Source organism: Fusarium proliferatum (assembly GCF_900067095.1).
Source record: "Fusarium proliferatum ET1 genome assembly, contig: FPRO_scaffold007, whole genome shotgun sequence".
NCBI lineage: Eukaryota > Fungi > Ascomycota > Sordariomycetes > Hypocreales > Nectriaceae > Fusarium > Fusarium proliferatum.
Window position 1 is genome coordinate 1,456,673 of NW_022194796.1, and position 15,822 is coordinate 1,472,494.

Below are 15,822 nucleotides of genomic sequence, written 5' to 3' on the forward strand. Positions count from 1 at the left end.
GACTACGGTGCAGTGTTTCAAGGTGGCTATACTTTAAACCATGTATTATTGGAAAATATCCAGCAATTTATTTCTTCTTGTCGAACAGAAGGACATGTGATAATAAATTACTTGCTTAGCTCCGTTAACGCAACCTTGTAGGTAGATCCCGAGCAAAACTGGTAGATATTTCGCATCGGTGCTTACAATGTTGTGTTAATGCACCTAGAGTCGAAGGACTTGGCTTTCTGCTATGTGTTTCAGTATTTGTTGCCGCCGCCTGCCAACCTAAAATCGACAAATGAGTTGACGTACCGGGTTTCTCAAAGTTTGCTCGTTAGGGTACCAGCTGTCCAGCTCTTTGAAGCCAACGTCCTTACATTATGACTGAACATGATCTTCTTGATAAGTTGAATTACTTTTGAGTGTATTGCATCTGCTGTAAGTAAATATTTCCTTCACGGCAGTGTTTTCAAACTTGCTATATGTGTAGATAGGCTCCATCTCAAAGGCAGCTGGTCCATGAAACTGGTCCTCGCATATCCAACGTCTTTATGAGAATGGCCAACATGCGTCCTGGCTTCTTCATTCACTGGATCTCTGTCAGTACAAAACAGATTTCAGTTGCAGCTGCCGCTCGTGGTGGACGATCGATGCCCAGGAGGAGGACGCGAAGGCCAAACTAGAATTATAACCAAGCATTGGTAACTATGTACGTTTATAGAAGCTCTTCCACTAAGTAGATCAAAACCGGGGAAAACAGTATGAAGTAGTATATGTTTAACATGAATGGCTTGGCCATGCAGTTCTCACAAAACAACCAAAAACTCGATCTCAATCCGGCGATCGCAGCCCCTGGAAATCCCTCTTCGCTCTTTGAAAAGCCCGAAAGTAGTATTATCCAGCCAAAGATGTCGAAGAGTGATCTTGCATACATTACTTATTCCAAAAGGTAGATTGAAGGGAAAGGGACGTGCAGAATGACGGTTAGTTCTCTACCAACAATGAAGGATTATGAAAAGAGGCGTTTGAGATGTTGTTAGAGAACAAGGGGTCAAATACTAAAATATCAAGTGGCTTTTGAAAAGACACCAAAAAGACCAAACTTGGATTCAAATTGCATTTATATATTATCAGCCTGAAGCTATCTATGTTAAGACATGCATGTGTGGCGACTCTTCATAGATTTCCAGCCACGATGTAAATGTCAAGGAGACAACTCAGCTCAACCAACTCAACAAAGATTGATGGAGAAATCTACATAACGATTTCCTTGTGTTACCAACTCAAAAAATGATTGCAATGGCGGCGCAATTGAGCGGCTTCGCCTGGAAATGAACAGCCTTTGCAGAGGCTATATAGATAGTGTCCAGCTTCTAGATAATAGATTTGGGTATAGTAGGCAGCAAAGTCTGAGTAATGTCCTTGCTATCGTGGTGCTATCCATATAAGCAACCTGGTATAGAATCTAGAGTCAGGCTGGTAGCACTTCCGACCCTTTGACTTTCATTTCAACAGCATGGCAGTCAGCTTGATTCTATATATTCTCCCTATCTGCAGTCGACCTTAATTATCAGACCCCCAGATTTTGAAATTACTGGGCCAAGCCAACAGCCTAGTTCGTTGAACATACATGTTTAGGCCGCTAAAGTGCTTGCTGAGTTTCACCTGTATCGGCTCGTTATCCAAAAACTCAGCCGAGATTGTTGTAAAAGGTCTTTCATTCCGGATCCGTATCTTGGCCCGTGGGCGTAATATGAGCCGCAACGGGCCACGCCAAAGACCCTTGTGCACTCCGCATCGGGAACCATTCTAGGTCTGAACCTTCGTCACACAGCTACCCCTGAAGGGTTCCTATCTGCGTGACCAGCAACGAGCTTGCCATTTCGTCACACCAAGCTGAGTGAACATGCTATTGTCCGAATAGCATGCTACTAATCGGAGACTATCTTAATAGCAACAGGCCGATTGTGCTGGTGCGTCCAAGAGGAACGACCACCCTTTCAGCCTTGTTCATCTTCATTCTACACACCCGCTTCTGCTAGTAACGCAAAGCATAGGTCGACAATATCGAAACACACAGTCACACCAGGTTAGAGTTTCCACAACGTCGGGATCAACGCATTTCATCTCGACTTGACTACCAAAGGAGCACACCCAGCTCTCCTCAGCTTGGGTTCTCCACTTGCAGCGAGTAAGCAGAGCACCAGAGGTGTTGTAAAATATTGCATGCAAGACACCAGATATTTTCAGTTTGATCTCGTCACACCCACCCGTCACCATCCGTCTGTCTCAAAGTCGAGTCGATTTCATGGTCGTAGTCGTTCGTTCGTTGTGTGACGAAATCCAATGCCGACATGTTCCAATCAAAGCTGGTCGCCGCCAGCCACTCGTCGAGAATTGCGCAAGGTCTGTTTTGTGAGTCTCCATTCTGCCGTGATGATCATAAGAAGTCGTGCGAAGAAGTTGAACTTTTGTCGAAATGCCGTAAAAAGAACTAGGAAATAAATCGTCCGTGGGTATCAACGAGTCTCCACGTCCACCTCGCCTCAGTCACGATGCTGAGTCACGAGTCACCATTTTAGTTGCTGGGGCATTGAGACTGGACGTGTCCAGGCTGCTGGCACTTGTAGCAGATCTTCTCACCACCAGCGGACTCCTTGGGGCAGTCGCGGGAGTAGTGGCCAGACTCGCCACAGTTGTAGCACTTCATGCCGTTGACACACTCGCCTGTGGTTTGGTTAGCCAAGATCAGATGCTCCCGGGTAAAAGTGCAACTCACGAGACATATGGCCGTAGCCACCGCAAGAGTAGCAGGTCTTGCCAGCGCCACCACCGAAACCACCACCATAGTTGTTACCGTAGGAGGACTTGGAGCAGTTGCGGGCAATGTGGCCAATCTCACCACACTGAAACGTTGTTAGCCGCAGCCGTAGCCTCAAGGACAAATAAACTCACCTTGTAGCACTCGGTAGCCTGGCCGCTGCCGCCGCTCATGGGGCAGTCACGGGAGATGTGGCCGGGCTGGCCGCACTTGTAGCAGGACTTGTTATCCTTCATGGGCTCGGTGCAGTCACGGCCTGTGATGGATTAGCAATGGTCAAACAAGAGTGCTGAGATGACATACTCATGTGGCCCTCGCCTGATAGCAAAGAAGGTTAGTCGACAAAATTACAGCATTTAAAAAGAGCCAGTAGGTCTTACCACCGCAGTTGTAGCTAGATATCAATTAGCAAAGAAATACTCTAAACTCGAAGAGAATACTCACCACTTAGCAGGACCCTTGGTAGGGCAGTCACGGGCCTAGAGTGAACAGTGAGTAGGCTGACAGAACGAAGATGTCGAAATGCGTATCATACCTGGTGGCCAGTAGAACCACCTAGATATCATGTCAGTCATTGTTCAAGTGTACAAGTCAACGTATGCGAAAACGAGAAGCCGCAACCGAGGCTCAACGGGATTCAGAAGCCACTGTCAAGCCAGGTCTGCGGTGGCCATATGGCACACGATCAGCTGTGCATAAACACGACAAAGGCAAGCCACCGCATCAAGCCTAGAGCCTAAAGAAGCAGCGCAGTATTTTGGGTCGCCTTTGGAGCCAAAGCAAGCGCAGAAGCTTGCATTGGTCTGAAAACAGGTCTTATTGTGCAACATGTTGAGGAAAGAGTCTGAATGAGATAGATCAGACTTACAAGAGTAGCAAGCGCCACGGGGCTGCTGCTGTTGTTGCTGCTGAAAAGAATCCATTTTGAGAAATTGAGTAGTTGTGTGAAAAGGTTTCTGAATTCTCACAGTCAGTCTAGGAAGTGAGGCACAGATATGAAAACATGAAAGTGTGTTAAGGTAAACGCTAGAGTGGTCACCCGCCTCCGAGATCCGATAGAGGCAAGAGATTGGCGAGGGGCTGATGTGTAGTGACGGAGTTGCAGGAAGTAAGAAGAGGGGCAACTGGAGGAAATTGACAAGGTTTTCTTTGCGGATGAGAAAACACAGACTCTTTGAACCAAAATGGCCGAGAGGCGTGAGAAAGTCATGAGGGCGATTCAGAAACTCTTGAGCTAGGCAATTGGAGCTGTAATCGCATTAAAACAGTGATTGACTGCCGACAATGGATGGAATTCAACGGCTCGTCCCAGCCTGTGGCTTGTCATGAGAGTGGACAGTGAGTTTTAAGCCCACTGACAACGTTCTCATAGCTGAAAGTGGTAGGCGGGGGCGGGGTGCAGAGATTTCCCAGCTAATTTTGCTCCAGGATTTTTTTTCCAGGCGAGCGCTGAGAGATGATGATGACGATGCGAAAGAACGGCAGTGAAGTGGGAGTTGCTGGTAAAGAGGCTGCGCGTTGAATTCTGATAATGTGAAGCCTTCAACTTACCGAGAGGTTTGATTTGCTTATGTTCGCAAGAGGAGAGGATCAAACGAGAATTTGAGGAAAGTTTGTGGTGATGTGTGAAAGAGAGAACCAAGGCCGAGCTCCAGAGTTTGAGGGGAGTTTTCACGCGCTTTGACGGGTTGAGTAAGTGCGGGTCGAATCTGCATGCCTTACTGCCCGCCTTCCTAGTCTAAAGTCCCTGGCCCAGTGCGTTTCTTAATCCACAGTGGAGGCCTGGCTTCTCGCTTCAGGGCTCAAATCGTTGGCCCTTCCGCTGCAAGGGACGACTTGCAGCGAGCCATCCACTGGGCTAGCATCGTGGATTTGGATCTAACCGGGGCACTGTGCAATCACCCGATCACATTTTACTGCAGATATTCGTATTCTCACTCCCATTCACCTGTAACTACCCGAGAAATTGATTTAGATAAATTGGTCCTGTTATTGTGTTCAACAGGCATTGGCTCGCTTGTCGTTGTTCTCGAAAGCCTCGAGTCAAATGAGGATGTACAATGTCAGTCTGACAAGGCCTAGCTTTATCATAGATGGGTCGTGATCATCTGAGTTGGCTGTTGCACAACATTTAGAGCTGCTCTATTGGTACCCAAGCCTTATATAGCGACGTTGTACAGAGATGATGCAAGATACCAAAGCCGGTCAAGATGCGACATTGTGGCTATCATCTCTTTGTATCACTCGACTTGTGCTTGTGAGGCTGAGTGTGATAGGTCATAATCATCTACCAGAGCCGAGCCAAGCAGATAGGCACAGCAGTTGTGATCTTTTGAGGCAACAAGATATGTCAGATGAGATACTCTGAAACCTCTTGATCGCAAATCTTTCTCTCAACACACTTACCAACGTCGTCAAATGACCTTGCATCAGACGCTGTAACGTGATAAAATGCAGTTGCCCTAGTTAACCATGCACAATCAGGCGAGATCGCCAAAGACGCGGCGGGACCGCACAGATGGGGCAAGGTGGAACGTTCTAGCTGTTTCAGGTATAGTCTGTAAAGCTATAATTTGAGATCAGATCGACGCAACATAACCAAAGACCAGCCAACATCGTGAGACGACTTATCAACGGAGGCCTGATCAATGCTCTCAACCGGGGCAAATACACGAGGGGCAATACCTCTCCAGGAAACCGAAAACAGGGGCTTTTGTTCCAATAAATTCATCCCTCGATAGTCTTCAGCCCTCTGTTGGCTAAGAGCTCACTAGACGCAAACAATCAAGGCCAAAGGATGTTATCTCCCTCGACGAGACAACTCGGTTATCTGACGTTCTCTGATTGGAACTTGTGTTCAGTCTCAACATGGACGTTGTGCGCCCTTGTAGTCGGAGAATTGTACGTACTTGGTAGTTGAGTGTCACACAAAGCTACTGTGCACCCTCGAAAAGCCTCCTCGATAACGACGAAATTCGATCGGTCTGAAGCACCGACTTGTTTTCTATGCTGAGATTTCTCCTTCTTTCTCTGTATCAAACACGGTTGTTCTAATTTTTTATGAAAGGTTGGCCATCAGGATCGCTAGTAGCGAGAAGAAATCAAACGATGTTATAGCGTGGACGTTGACGTTAAGAATATCGCCAAAGGTCCCGGAACTGTTTCTAAGCACCATAATGCCCATTTACTAACTTGGTTGAATTATAGGATATCTATTAGTTCCTGCGTCGGTCCACTTATAAACCTGACAATGAGAGGATGTCGGCTTCGCTGTCAGCATCAACCTTTTAGGAAAATTTCGTCCTAGAAGACATGGATGCTGCTTTCCTGAAAATAACTAAACGGAAATTTAGTAAGCCCTTGCTGTATTATATTTGCTGAATGCCCAGTTTGCCGAGCACCTGTTGACTGGGCTTGAGAGACCTAGCTACTACCGAATTTCAAGCCATCAATAATCTTGATGGGAATATACATCATTCTGTTGAGATCCAATCACGCTGGACTAACCCATGAAATTTTGATAATTCAGTAAACTATTATCGTCTTCCAGGCCAGTCATCTTCTTGAACCCACCACTATAAATGCTTATCGTCAAACCCAAAATGTGAAGCACTGCAGGTATAAATAGAATCCTCTTTCGTTTTAGACTATTCGCCACAATGAAAGCCTTTTGAAACCTTGTAGATTTGCAACACGCCAATAGGCCGCGAGAACTACATCTCAGGACGTTCTTGAATGGACCAAGCGAGGCCGAATATGAGATATAAGGATGATAAGAGTTGGCGGTTGACACTAGAAACCTTCCCTCCATGTCTACATCTACAGAACGATATGAGATACTTCGAGACGTGCCAAGCTTATGTAGAACTGACTTTAGCAAGCTCTCACTGGAAAAGAATGAGAATGTATCTTGTCCTGTTCGCTCTTCTTTCCCTTGTTACCTACTACTTCAATTCACACACTTTTATTCCTAGAAATATTTCTAACAATCGTCAGTCCGATAGCATCATAGCAGTGCTAAGTCCTCAGTACTGTCCTCTAATGCATTCACGATTGATAGGGTGCCTCTTGGCAACCCTCCTGTCATTGCACGGATCAGTGACAGCTAGCGAGCATCTCAAAACGCCCCCCTTTCGACAGTCCCCTCCGCAGTTTGAATACTACCATGGTTTCCCCGGTCATAAGCACTCTGAAAGACTCCACCACCTTTTGAAAATGGGCTACCGACCAACTTCGCTGAGTTCTTATGGGCCTCCTCATGACGCCCGTTACTCTGCAATTTGGGTTCATGAGCCACTTGGCCCAGATTTGCAGATGACCCACGATGTAGCCAAGCCAGTCTTCGATTCTTGGGTCGAAAAGTTACGAAAGAGAAACTATGTTCTCACCCATGTTACGGCCACTGGTGCTGAAGAGGAAGCTATCTTTGCTGGTGTTATGGAAGAAGACAGAAAGCCAAACAAGACCGTCTGGAAACTTGACTGTGGTATCAAGAACTGGAAACCGTTTACTGAAAGAACCGAATCAGGGTTAAAAATGAAAACACAAGGCTTCAGTTCGTACGGCACGCCTGACAAACGGAAGTATTGCATTCTGCGTCACGAGAATCGTGGAAATGAGAATTTCGCTCTGTACGCCGACTCAAAAGAGGAGGACTTCCAACGGATCTTCAGAGGGGAGATTTCGAAGCCTTTCTGGCGTCCCAAGAAGCTCTTTATGTCTAACGATCTCAAGATCGCTGGACTCTTCACTGACACGAGTGTTGGGGATTGGTACAGCGACACACACTTGAATGAAACAGCCCTCGAGGCGACTATCAAGGAACAGACATCAAAGGGACTGATCCTGACGGATATACAAGGCGGTGTACACGAGGGCGAGGAGTTTTACAACGTCATCTTTCAAGAACTTCTAGAACCAAAGACTCGCCACTGGCACGTCACAGGGAAGAAACCAGAGTATCGTCACTGGTACGCCACATGGAAAGGAATTGTTGAGTCCCCAAGGAAGGCCAAATCACTGGACTCGATCATGGAGAAGTTCATGAAGACAAATGGTGTCAGACAAGCACAAGTGGCCATAGCATCAAGGGGCGTAATCAAGGCCGAGAGGGCCTATACTTGGGCCGAAGACGACCGTGAGACTGTTGCAACTAACGATACCTTTCTTCTAGCCAGCGTGAGTAAGATGTTCACTGCTGCTGCTGTTGACCGCCTCATAAACAGCGGCAAACTCTCTCCTGAGACAAAGGTTTATAAGCGACTGGGTTACTTCGACGCAAAGGACGAGCGGGCCAATGATATCACTTTCAAACAGCTACTTGAACATAAGGGAGGATATGATCGACGTGAAGCCGGCGAGGATATCTCACTAGGCTTCAACAAGGTTACCATGTCCCTCCCTACAAAGGGAAACAGAACAGCCACTACCCGCGATGTCATTGAGTATATGCTCGCTCACCCTCTACAATTTACCCCAGGCGAAAAGAAAGCATATTCAAACTATGGATTTATGCTCCTTGGGTATCTGGTGAGCAACGTCACGGGAATACCATACATGGATTTCTTGGAAAAGAACATCTTTCGAGGCTTGGATGTAGAGCTGTACAAGACCTCTCCATACGAACACTGGCATGATCGCATTATCCAGGAAAGCCGCCTGACTGGATTGGATACGCTGCGCCCGATGTCAAATAGGTCAGTTGCAGCAGTCTACGGGGGATACGGTGCTATAATGGAAGAGTGCACCGCTGCATTTTCTCTAAAAGCAAGTGCCAGCACCATTGCCAAGTTTGCTGGGTCCCATGGTAAGTAGCACGCCTGTACCTTATAACTGTCTCTATGAACTAACACTGGCACAGCTGTGAGCGGAACTGGGCGTCGAAAGAATGGTTATCGTCGAGGTAACTTCGAAGGTGCCCGCACCCATGTCGAGAGCAATGGGGATTTTGACTTTGCTGTGGTGCTCAACACCAGAGACTTTGCTTTCGACCAGGAATTCGAGGACCTTACAGAGAATAAAATTCGTCCGCTATTAGATGACATGGTGCCCCAATATCCTGGCACGAAGAATAAGAAATGGGAGTATTGGCGGGGGTGTGGTTGACAGAATGGTTGGAATTTATACGAGGCCTGCATTTGTGTTAAGCCCATTTGGAGCGTTGCGAAGCAGATCACTTGCTGGATCCCGTTATCAGTATCAAATTATTTAGCAAGCTTGAGATAATTGCAGGCTCAATAGCTGGGTATTCAGATTTTTACGGTGTAGCTTCAATCAACGAGTAAAGTATGCAGGATATCTAGGGACACTGTCCAACATTATGTCTTGCAAAAGGCAGATGTACTCAGCGGCTCCTTACTTACAAATGAGCAAATCGAAACTACCCGCCTTCAATTATTTGTACATGGAGCGTTATCTCGGTAGCTAATGGATGTCTGCTCCTCATGAGCTGACATCATCCCATTCGCTCGTTGAAGCGGGAGATGTCTCACGCTATTTCAATCAACCTCAAATAACTTTTAGTACAACGCCATTAAATAACCTTTGATCAACGCTCGACACCTTTAAAATCTCACTGGACGCGTTTTAATGATTGGCTTATCAAGAACCTCGCATCTCAGCCTCCCTGGCCTAATCATGACTAACGATGACCCATCACCAACTTAGACTTTCGTCACGACCTTGATCAACAAACAAACAGTGGACCTTTTCCAATTACGAGCTCAACCTTTGTCAACTGAACCCTCCACCAAGCTTCATCTTTCATGTTTTCACACTCTGTTTCGGCCTCATAATGTCTTTTTCTGCAGACGGCGATGGCCGTCTCGACCTCAAACGCCGCGTCCAAGACATGGACAATGATAACTGGAAAGAAGGCCATACACGAGTGGCAGGGCAAAAACGCTTCAAGTCCACAGCCAACGTTCGAATCGTGGAACGTCTCAAGCACATAACATGGGCATGGTTCACATTTGTCATGAGCACAGGCGGTATTGCGCTACTGCTACACTCAACGCCACATCAGTTTCGAGGTCTGCAGGTTATCGGCAAGATCTACTTTATCCTTACGTTGGTCCTTTTTGTTGCCATCGTATCTGGTCTTGGTTTTCGCTTCATGAAGACGCCGTATGCGCTGAGGAGTAGCTTAATGCATCCCACTGAGAGTCTTTTCTTCCCGTGCTCTCTACTCAGCGTCGCTACTATCATTGCGAATGCAACTGTATATGGTATTCCCGCTACTGGGCCGTGGCTAGCTACTGCATTGCGAGTGTGTTTCTGGTTGTATGCTGGGCTTTCGATCTTATCCGCCATAGTCCAGTTCTATGTCCTTTTCACCGGGGCTCATTTGCCTATTCATTCCATGACACCAGCATGGATTCTACCAGTATTTCCAGCAATGCTCACTGGGACCCTCGCTTCTGCCCTCATGTCCTCTCAGAGCCCGGAACATCGAATGTCAATGCTAGTAGCTGGCCTGACTTTCCAGGGTCTTGGGTGGACAGTATCTCTGTTCATGTATCCGTTGTACTTGGGCAGGTTGATGCAGGATGGTCTCCCAGCACCAGCAATGCGACCTGGCATGTTCATCGCTGTAGGCCCAGCAGGATACACAGCGGTGGCCATCATCGGTATGTCGAGATCGCTTCCAGAAGGCTATGGCTACTTTGCAACATACCCAATGGCGAACGAAATCCTTCAAGTGTTGGCACTCTGGACTGGCGTATGGATCTGGTGTGTTGGCTTCTGGTTCCTTGGATTCAGCCTCTTCGCCGTTCTCGCCTCTGCATTGAGATGGAAATTGAAGTTCAGCATGAGTTGGTGGGCTTTTGTCTTCCCGAATATTGGCTTCACCCTAGCCACAGCGTACATTGGTGAGGAATTGCAGAGTGAAGGGATTAAGTGGGTGTCAAGTGTAATGACAATATTGCTCGTGATCATGTGGTTTGTTGTTTTATATGGAATGATCTCAGCGGTGATCCGTAGGAAGCTTCTATGGCCTGGACGGGACGGCGATGAATCCTGATGAGACTGCTCAATGATAGACTAGACAATTCGATAGTTGTAGATTCCAGGTCGATTCCCCATACTGAGAAATTCTTCCTCGTCTGTAAGAGGTGCAAACTTGCTAAAATCCCTATTCTCAGCCCAGGGCTCTATGGTCTCTCCAGTCATGCCAACTTGGCCAATTCGACGGAACTCTCCTTTCTCGATGCCTCTAACAAGAACCAATGCTTGGCCAATAGGACTTCCATCGCGATTGAAGCGGCAGTAGAAGACTGAAAGATAAATATCGACAACCTCTTCAGCCAGCACAGTTGGGATAACATCATCGAGTAGAGCTCTGGTCGCCGACATATGTGTATATGCTCCCATGGTTGCCACAGTTGGACCTCCTGGTACTGTAACACGATTTTGGACAAATCGCAACTTCCCGCCTGGTACGAACTCCAAAGCCTGTTCTTCCGTGAGACGATTCGATAGGTCGATCATGTTCATAGAAAGCCGAGCCTTGATTAATGGCCCCTGGAGGACAATGTATCCTCCAGAAACAGACCCAAATTCCGACCCCGTTATCGCAACAGATGCCTCAATAACAGTGGCTGTACAGACCCAAGGCTGTTCCGTCTCTGACAATTTTATGTTTATCTCCTGGCTCCCTATCAGGAACTTCTTTTTCGTATCTGGTGCTGGCTCAACTGAGGCCCAGGACCACGATGGGGCGCGGTAATTCTGTGGCGGCGAGACTTTTCTACCCTCACTTATAGTCCATAATAGATCTTGAAGGAGAACATGGCGCCATATTCCCGCCAAATAAGAGTTCGCTTTAATCTTCGTATGACTCTGATAAAAGCTAGCAATACCGGCAAATGCTACTAAGCGATCGGACTCAAATGTGAGCGAGCGTGACATGTATTCTTGCAGTAAAGTATGCCACACGAGCTGTAGACTCTCTTCACTTTGGCTTTCCATTGAATATAGGGTCCCAGGGGCCATTGTATGGATGTATTCTCGATGAACATCAAAGTCAAAGCCTTCACATGTCTCGTTTGCAGCAAAACCTTCAGAGGTCATATCTGAGGCTGAGGTCCACCAGAGCTGGTCTCGGGCAACGTGTATGGTCCTTGGTGATAGAATCCATTCTTGGAAGACCCATCCCCTACGGAACAGGGGCTGGGCAAGGACTGCGTCGCAGAAAGCAGATCTGTTCACGATCCTGACAGGCACAGGTGGAATCTGATTCTCAAACCCTGTCCAGGATGGAATGACCTCACAAGGATGTTTCAGCATCGGATGTTGTTCTCTAAGGCCAGCTGCAGAATCTTGGGCAGCAGTAGCGGAGATTGTGACATAGGACAGGGAGTAAATAGAAGCCATCTGTGCAGCTTCGGTCTGCCAATCATCCTTGGAATCTTGAATGATACAGAGCGAGTCAATCCAAATGTACTCAACGTCCAGCGCGTTGGCCAATCTGATGGCGTCTTGAAATGTTGGGGGGATCGTATCGAAGGGGATGTTCTTAGAGAATGTATCTCTCAGAGACTCCAACAACATGAGCGGTTGTACTGCACCCCAGCGGTGGCTGAGGGCGATGTAACGAGTAGACACGTCAAAACCAACCGTATTGACTAATTTAACTGTAGGATCTCCTCCTGGATTAGCTGACGGTCGGCAGTGAAGCAGCCTTGTTGGCAGCCGAGGAGTCAATCTGGATATCGTTGACGATGAACTAAGCCAATTTTTTATTCGTAGCAACGATTCTTGTCGATCGTACTTGGGTTTCCATATAAATCGGTTATCTGCTTTTGAAGTGTCTGGTCGCATTAGAATAGTTTGTGTCAAAAGGACGAACCTGGTACTGACCGACTGTTAAAAAAGCTTGGTATATTTGAAAAGTATGGCCCTGCCACTTCTGTCCACTCCAAGTGACATACAGAAATCCAAGAGTGAACATGCCACAAAATGTCCCCGGCTTTGGCTTGATAATCGGGATTCCAATGATATTCTTCCCCATTTCCTTCACCTCTTTCAGTCTCTGAGGAATGGCCGCTGGCTGTTTATCCGACTGTATCCTCTCCGACATGACAGCACATAGACTGCACTTGTCCGCATTTTTAGCCAGGTCATGGAGGCTGTGATGGAAATATGGTGTTGGTTTGTCTTGGCCTGTTGCGTACTCCAGTCTGACTTTCCATTCAGTTACGTCTTTCGTGAAGCCAGGAATTCCAAAATCAGTGTCTTGAACATCAACCATATCTTTTTCGGACAGGACATTTGATGGGACGTAATGCCCCTGAAAGATACCGGAACATGCTTTGCAAAAGGTCGTGGACATGGCCATTGAGGATATGCTGCGGTGTACAATTTAGTGCCAGATATGAGAAGCTGTTAATTCAGTTCAGGCCGAGATGAGGTGAGATAACAGAGGGAATGTCAACTTGAGCGCTTATAGGGACCATGTGGTCTGCCGGGCGGCTGCTGGCTGCAGGTTGTTGACCTGGGCCTAGACAAGGGTCATCATCCCGCATCTCTGAGCAGTCCATGTTCAATACTCGCAAAGGAAGCGGATTTACAAGAGGTAATGAATTGCCGAGGAAACTCAACTTTGCGTATTAGGTTCTGTTGACGTCGCCAATACTGAAGAATCCTAGGTGGGAAATATGGATGTCTCGGTCATGGGCAGCTAATTTGTTAGGCTTCGGGAGCGCTAAGTTTAATTAACCCACCCACGAAATCTCGACGGTAAATACTGCAACACCACGATCATTGACGTCTTTTTCTTTAACAGTTTTTCTACGAATACTTTTGTTTTTCCTCGATCCAATCATGTATCACCAATAAGAAAGGCTTTCTTGTTACGTTCTTTCTTTAAAAGCGCATCCACTTTCACTCGAGGGACTGTTAAGGAGACACGACATCATGGACAAATTCCTTCAGAAAACACAAGCGCGAGCAACGCGCTCAAGCGCAATCAATCCATCGCAAAAATTCTTATCCCAGTTGGAGCCTGAAGATGATAAGAATTCCTTAACTAAGAATCTCGCGGCTAAGCGCCCCTCGCCTTCTCATGACGAAGACTTTGACGCGTCTGAGAGAGACGCGACGCCAGAAAACGATATCAAGCTGCCTGTAGCAAAGCGACGGAAAACGCAGCCCGCAAAAGGCAAAATTGCAAACTCCAAGATTCATGAGGCTCTGTTCTCAAATGAAGGGGAGACATGCCAGAACCCATGCACCCCTCCGTCAAGGCATCATCCTCTCTCGTATCACCGACCCCTATTACTGAAAGAGTCTTCTTCTCGCCAGGCACTTCTCAGCTGGTTTGACGGCGTGAGTACCAAGCGTTCGATGCCATGGCGCAAGTCCTGGATAAATCCAAAGGATCATGGTCAAACAGAGCTTCGCAACCTCCTGGAACGACGAGCTTATGAGGTCTGGATCAGTGAGATCATGCTGCAGCAGACGCGAGTTGCTGTGGTCATAGACTACTGGAACAGATGGATGGAAAAGTGGCCCACGATCCACGATCTCGCTGCTGCAAGTGCCGATGATGTTCTCAGTGCCTGGCGTGGCTTGGGATACTACAGCAGAGCAACAAGAATTCACGAGGCGGCAAAACTTGTGGTGAACGATTCTACTATGGAAGGACTTTTGCCTTCCTGCACACAAGATCTCGAGGCAAAGGTTCCTGGTGTTGGGCGATACACTGCCGGTGCCATTTCAGCCATTGTCTTTGGGCGAGCTGCGCCGATGGTTGATGGAAACGTTCTACGCGTGTTGAGCCGACAACTTGGGCTATTCGGCAACGTGAAAACCAACAAAGTCGTGATCGATACACTATGGGCTGCTGCCGATGCTTTGGTCAAAGCTATTGCGCGAGACGGGACTGATGCTCAAAGCAACGAAGAAGTCGAAACAAGCGATCGCCCTGGACGTTGGGGACAAGCACTCATGGAATTGGGAAGCACAATCTGCATACCCAAGCCAAACTGCTCCGAGTGCCCCATTACTTCGACCTGCCGTGCCTACGCTGAAGGACAAACGTTAATCCCAAGGGAAGGCCGTGATACAAAGATTGGGGACATCGAAGATTTGTGCGAACTCTGCGAGCCCTTTGAAGAATCAACAGCTTTAGACGAGCCAGAGGTCAAGGTGGAAGCCAAGGCCTCCAAAAAGGCCAAGACGAATGGAGGACAAGGCAAGCAGATGACTTTGGCCGCATTTGCCTTCAAGGGACCATCTGGAGATAAGAAGGCTTCCACGAAAGTGGAAACGGGCCCAGGTCCTCGTGATATGGAAGTTATTGTCGATCATGCACGCAAATTCCCGCTCAAAGTCATCAAAAAGGCAGTCAGAGAAGAAGAGACATTAGTCTGCGTGATTCGCCGCGGTGACGGGCAATATCTGGTTCAGAAACGTCCAGAGAAGGGACTTCTCGCTGGTCTGTGGGAATTCCCCAGCTATATTATGGAAGACCCTAAGGAGGGTAACACGCCGGCAAAGCGAAGATCGAAGGCATTGTCATACGTGTCCAAGCTGGCAGGTGAGCACGGAGGTAAAGCAGTGAGACCTAAACATATGGAAGAGCTTGGCAGTGTACCGTGGCTTTTTTCTCATTTGAAGCTTACGATGCATGTCCACTTATTCAGCCTGGAAGATGGTGACTTGAATGACACAAAGTCGCTTGCTTCAAGTCGACTGAGATGGGCGACTCCTGAAGCTGTTGATGAAGAGTCTATGGGTACAGGGATGCGCAAGTGCTGGACACTTGCTAAGGATGAAGACTAATGAACAATATCAGTTGTATAATTATAGCGAGTGTATTTTCAGATGCACGTCACAAGCAGGGCGCACATATAGTTGTTGGAACAGAACAAGCTTGGAGCTTTAGGTACCCAGTAGTTTTCAGAATACCATTAGTACCACAATTGGACTTCTCCATCTTTCACATCGCTAACCTTCTAATGAGCCTGCTATCAATAGGAGATTCTCCAAGCTCCTCAGATCCCCTTTCATCTCAT

General features: G+C 47.4%; 5 protein-coding genes across 5 annotated transcripts; 3 read left to right on the plus strand and 2 right to left on the minus strand.

Annotated features, from left to right (window-relative positions):
- Nucleotides 1-2,560: 2,560 nt before the first annotated feature.
- On the minus strand, nt 2,561-3,726 carry FPRO_07718 (uncharacterized protein; the record flags this gene model as incomplete). The annotated part of the gene is made up of 8 exons (XM_031234195.1): nt 2,561-2,709; nt 2,762-2,888; nt 2,938-3,059; nt 3,107-3,121; nt 3,184-3,197; nt 3,248-3,282; nt 3,339-3,358; nt 3,672-3,726. 8 exons carry the CDS (start codon nt 3,724-3,726, stop codon nt 2,561-2,563), a joined length of 537 nt encoding a protein of 178 aa, XP_031083956.1.
- A 3,292-nt stretch (nt 3,727-7,018) lies between these two features.
- Nucleotides 7,019-8,908, plus strand: FPRO_07717 (uncharacterized protein; the record flags this gene model as incomplete). The annotated part of the gene is made up of 2 exons (XM_031234196.1): nt 7,019-8,609; nt 8,664-8,908. The coding sequence occupies 2 exons, from the start codon at nt 7,019-7,021 to the stop codon at nt 8,906-8,908; spliced, it is 1,836 nt and encodes a 611-aa protein (XP_031083957.1).
- Nucleotides 8,909-9,596: 688 nt separating this feature from the next.
- Nucleotides 9,597-10,826, plus strand: FPRO_07716 (uncharacterized protein; the record flags this gene model as incomplete). Its single annotated transcript, XM_031234197.1, has 1 exon — nt 9,597-10,826. One exon carries the CDS (start codon nt 9,597-9,599, stop codon nt 10,824-10,826), a length of 1,230 nt encoding a protein of 409 aa, XP_031083958.1.
- Nucleotides 10,827-10,846: 20 nt separating this feature from the next.
- On the minus strand, nt 10,847-13,142 carry FPRO_07715 (uncharacterized protein; the record flags this gene model as incomplete). Its single annotated transcript, XM_031234198.1, has 2 exons — nt 10,847-12,615; nt 12,665-13,142. 2 exons carry the CDS (start codon nt 13,140-13,142, stop codon nt 10,847-10,849), a joined length of 2,247 nt encoding a protein of 748 aa, XP_031083959.1.
- Nucleotides 13,143-13,720: 578 nt separating this feature from the next.
- FPRO_07714 (uncharacterized protein) lies at nt 13,721-15,589 on the plus strand (the record flags this gene model as incomplete). The annotated part of the gene is made up of 1 exon (XM_031234199.1): nt 13,721-15,589. The coding sequence occupies one exon, from the start codon at nt 13,721-13,723 to the stop codon at nt 15,587-15,589; it is 1,869 nt and encodes a 622-aa protein (XP_031083960.1).
- Between the last annotated feature and the right edge of the window lie 233 nt (nt 15,590-15,822).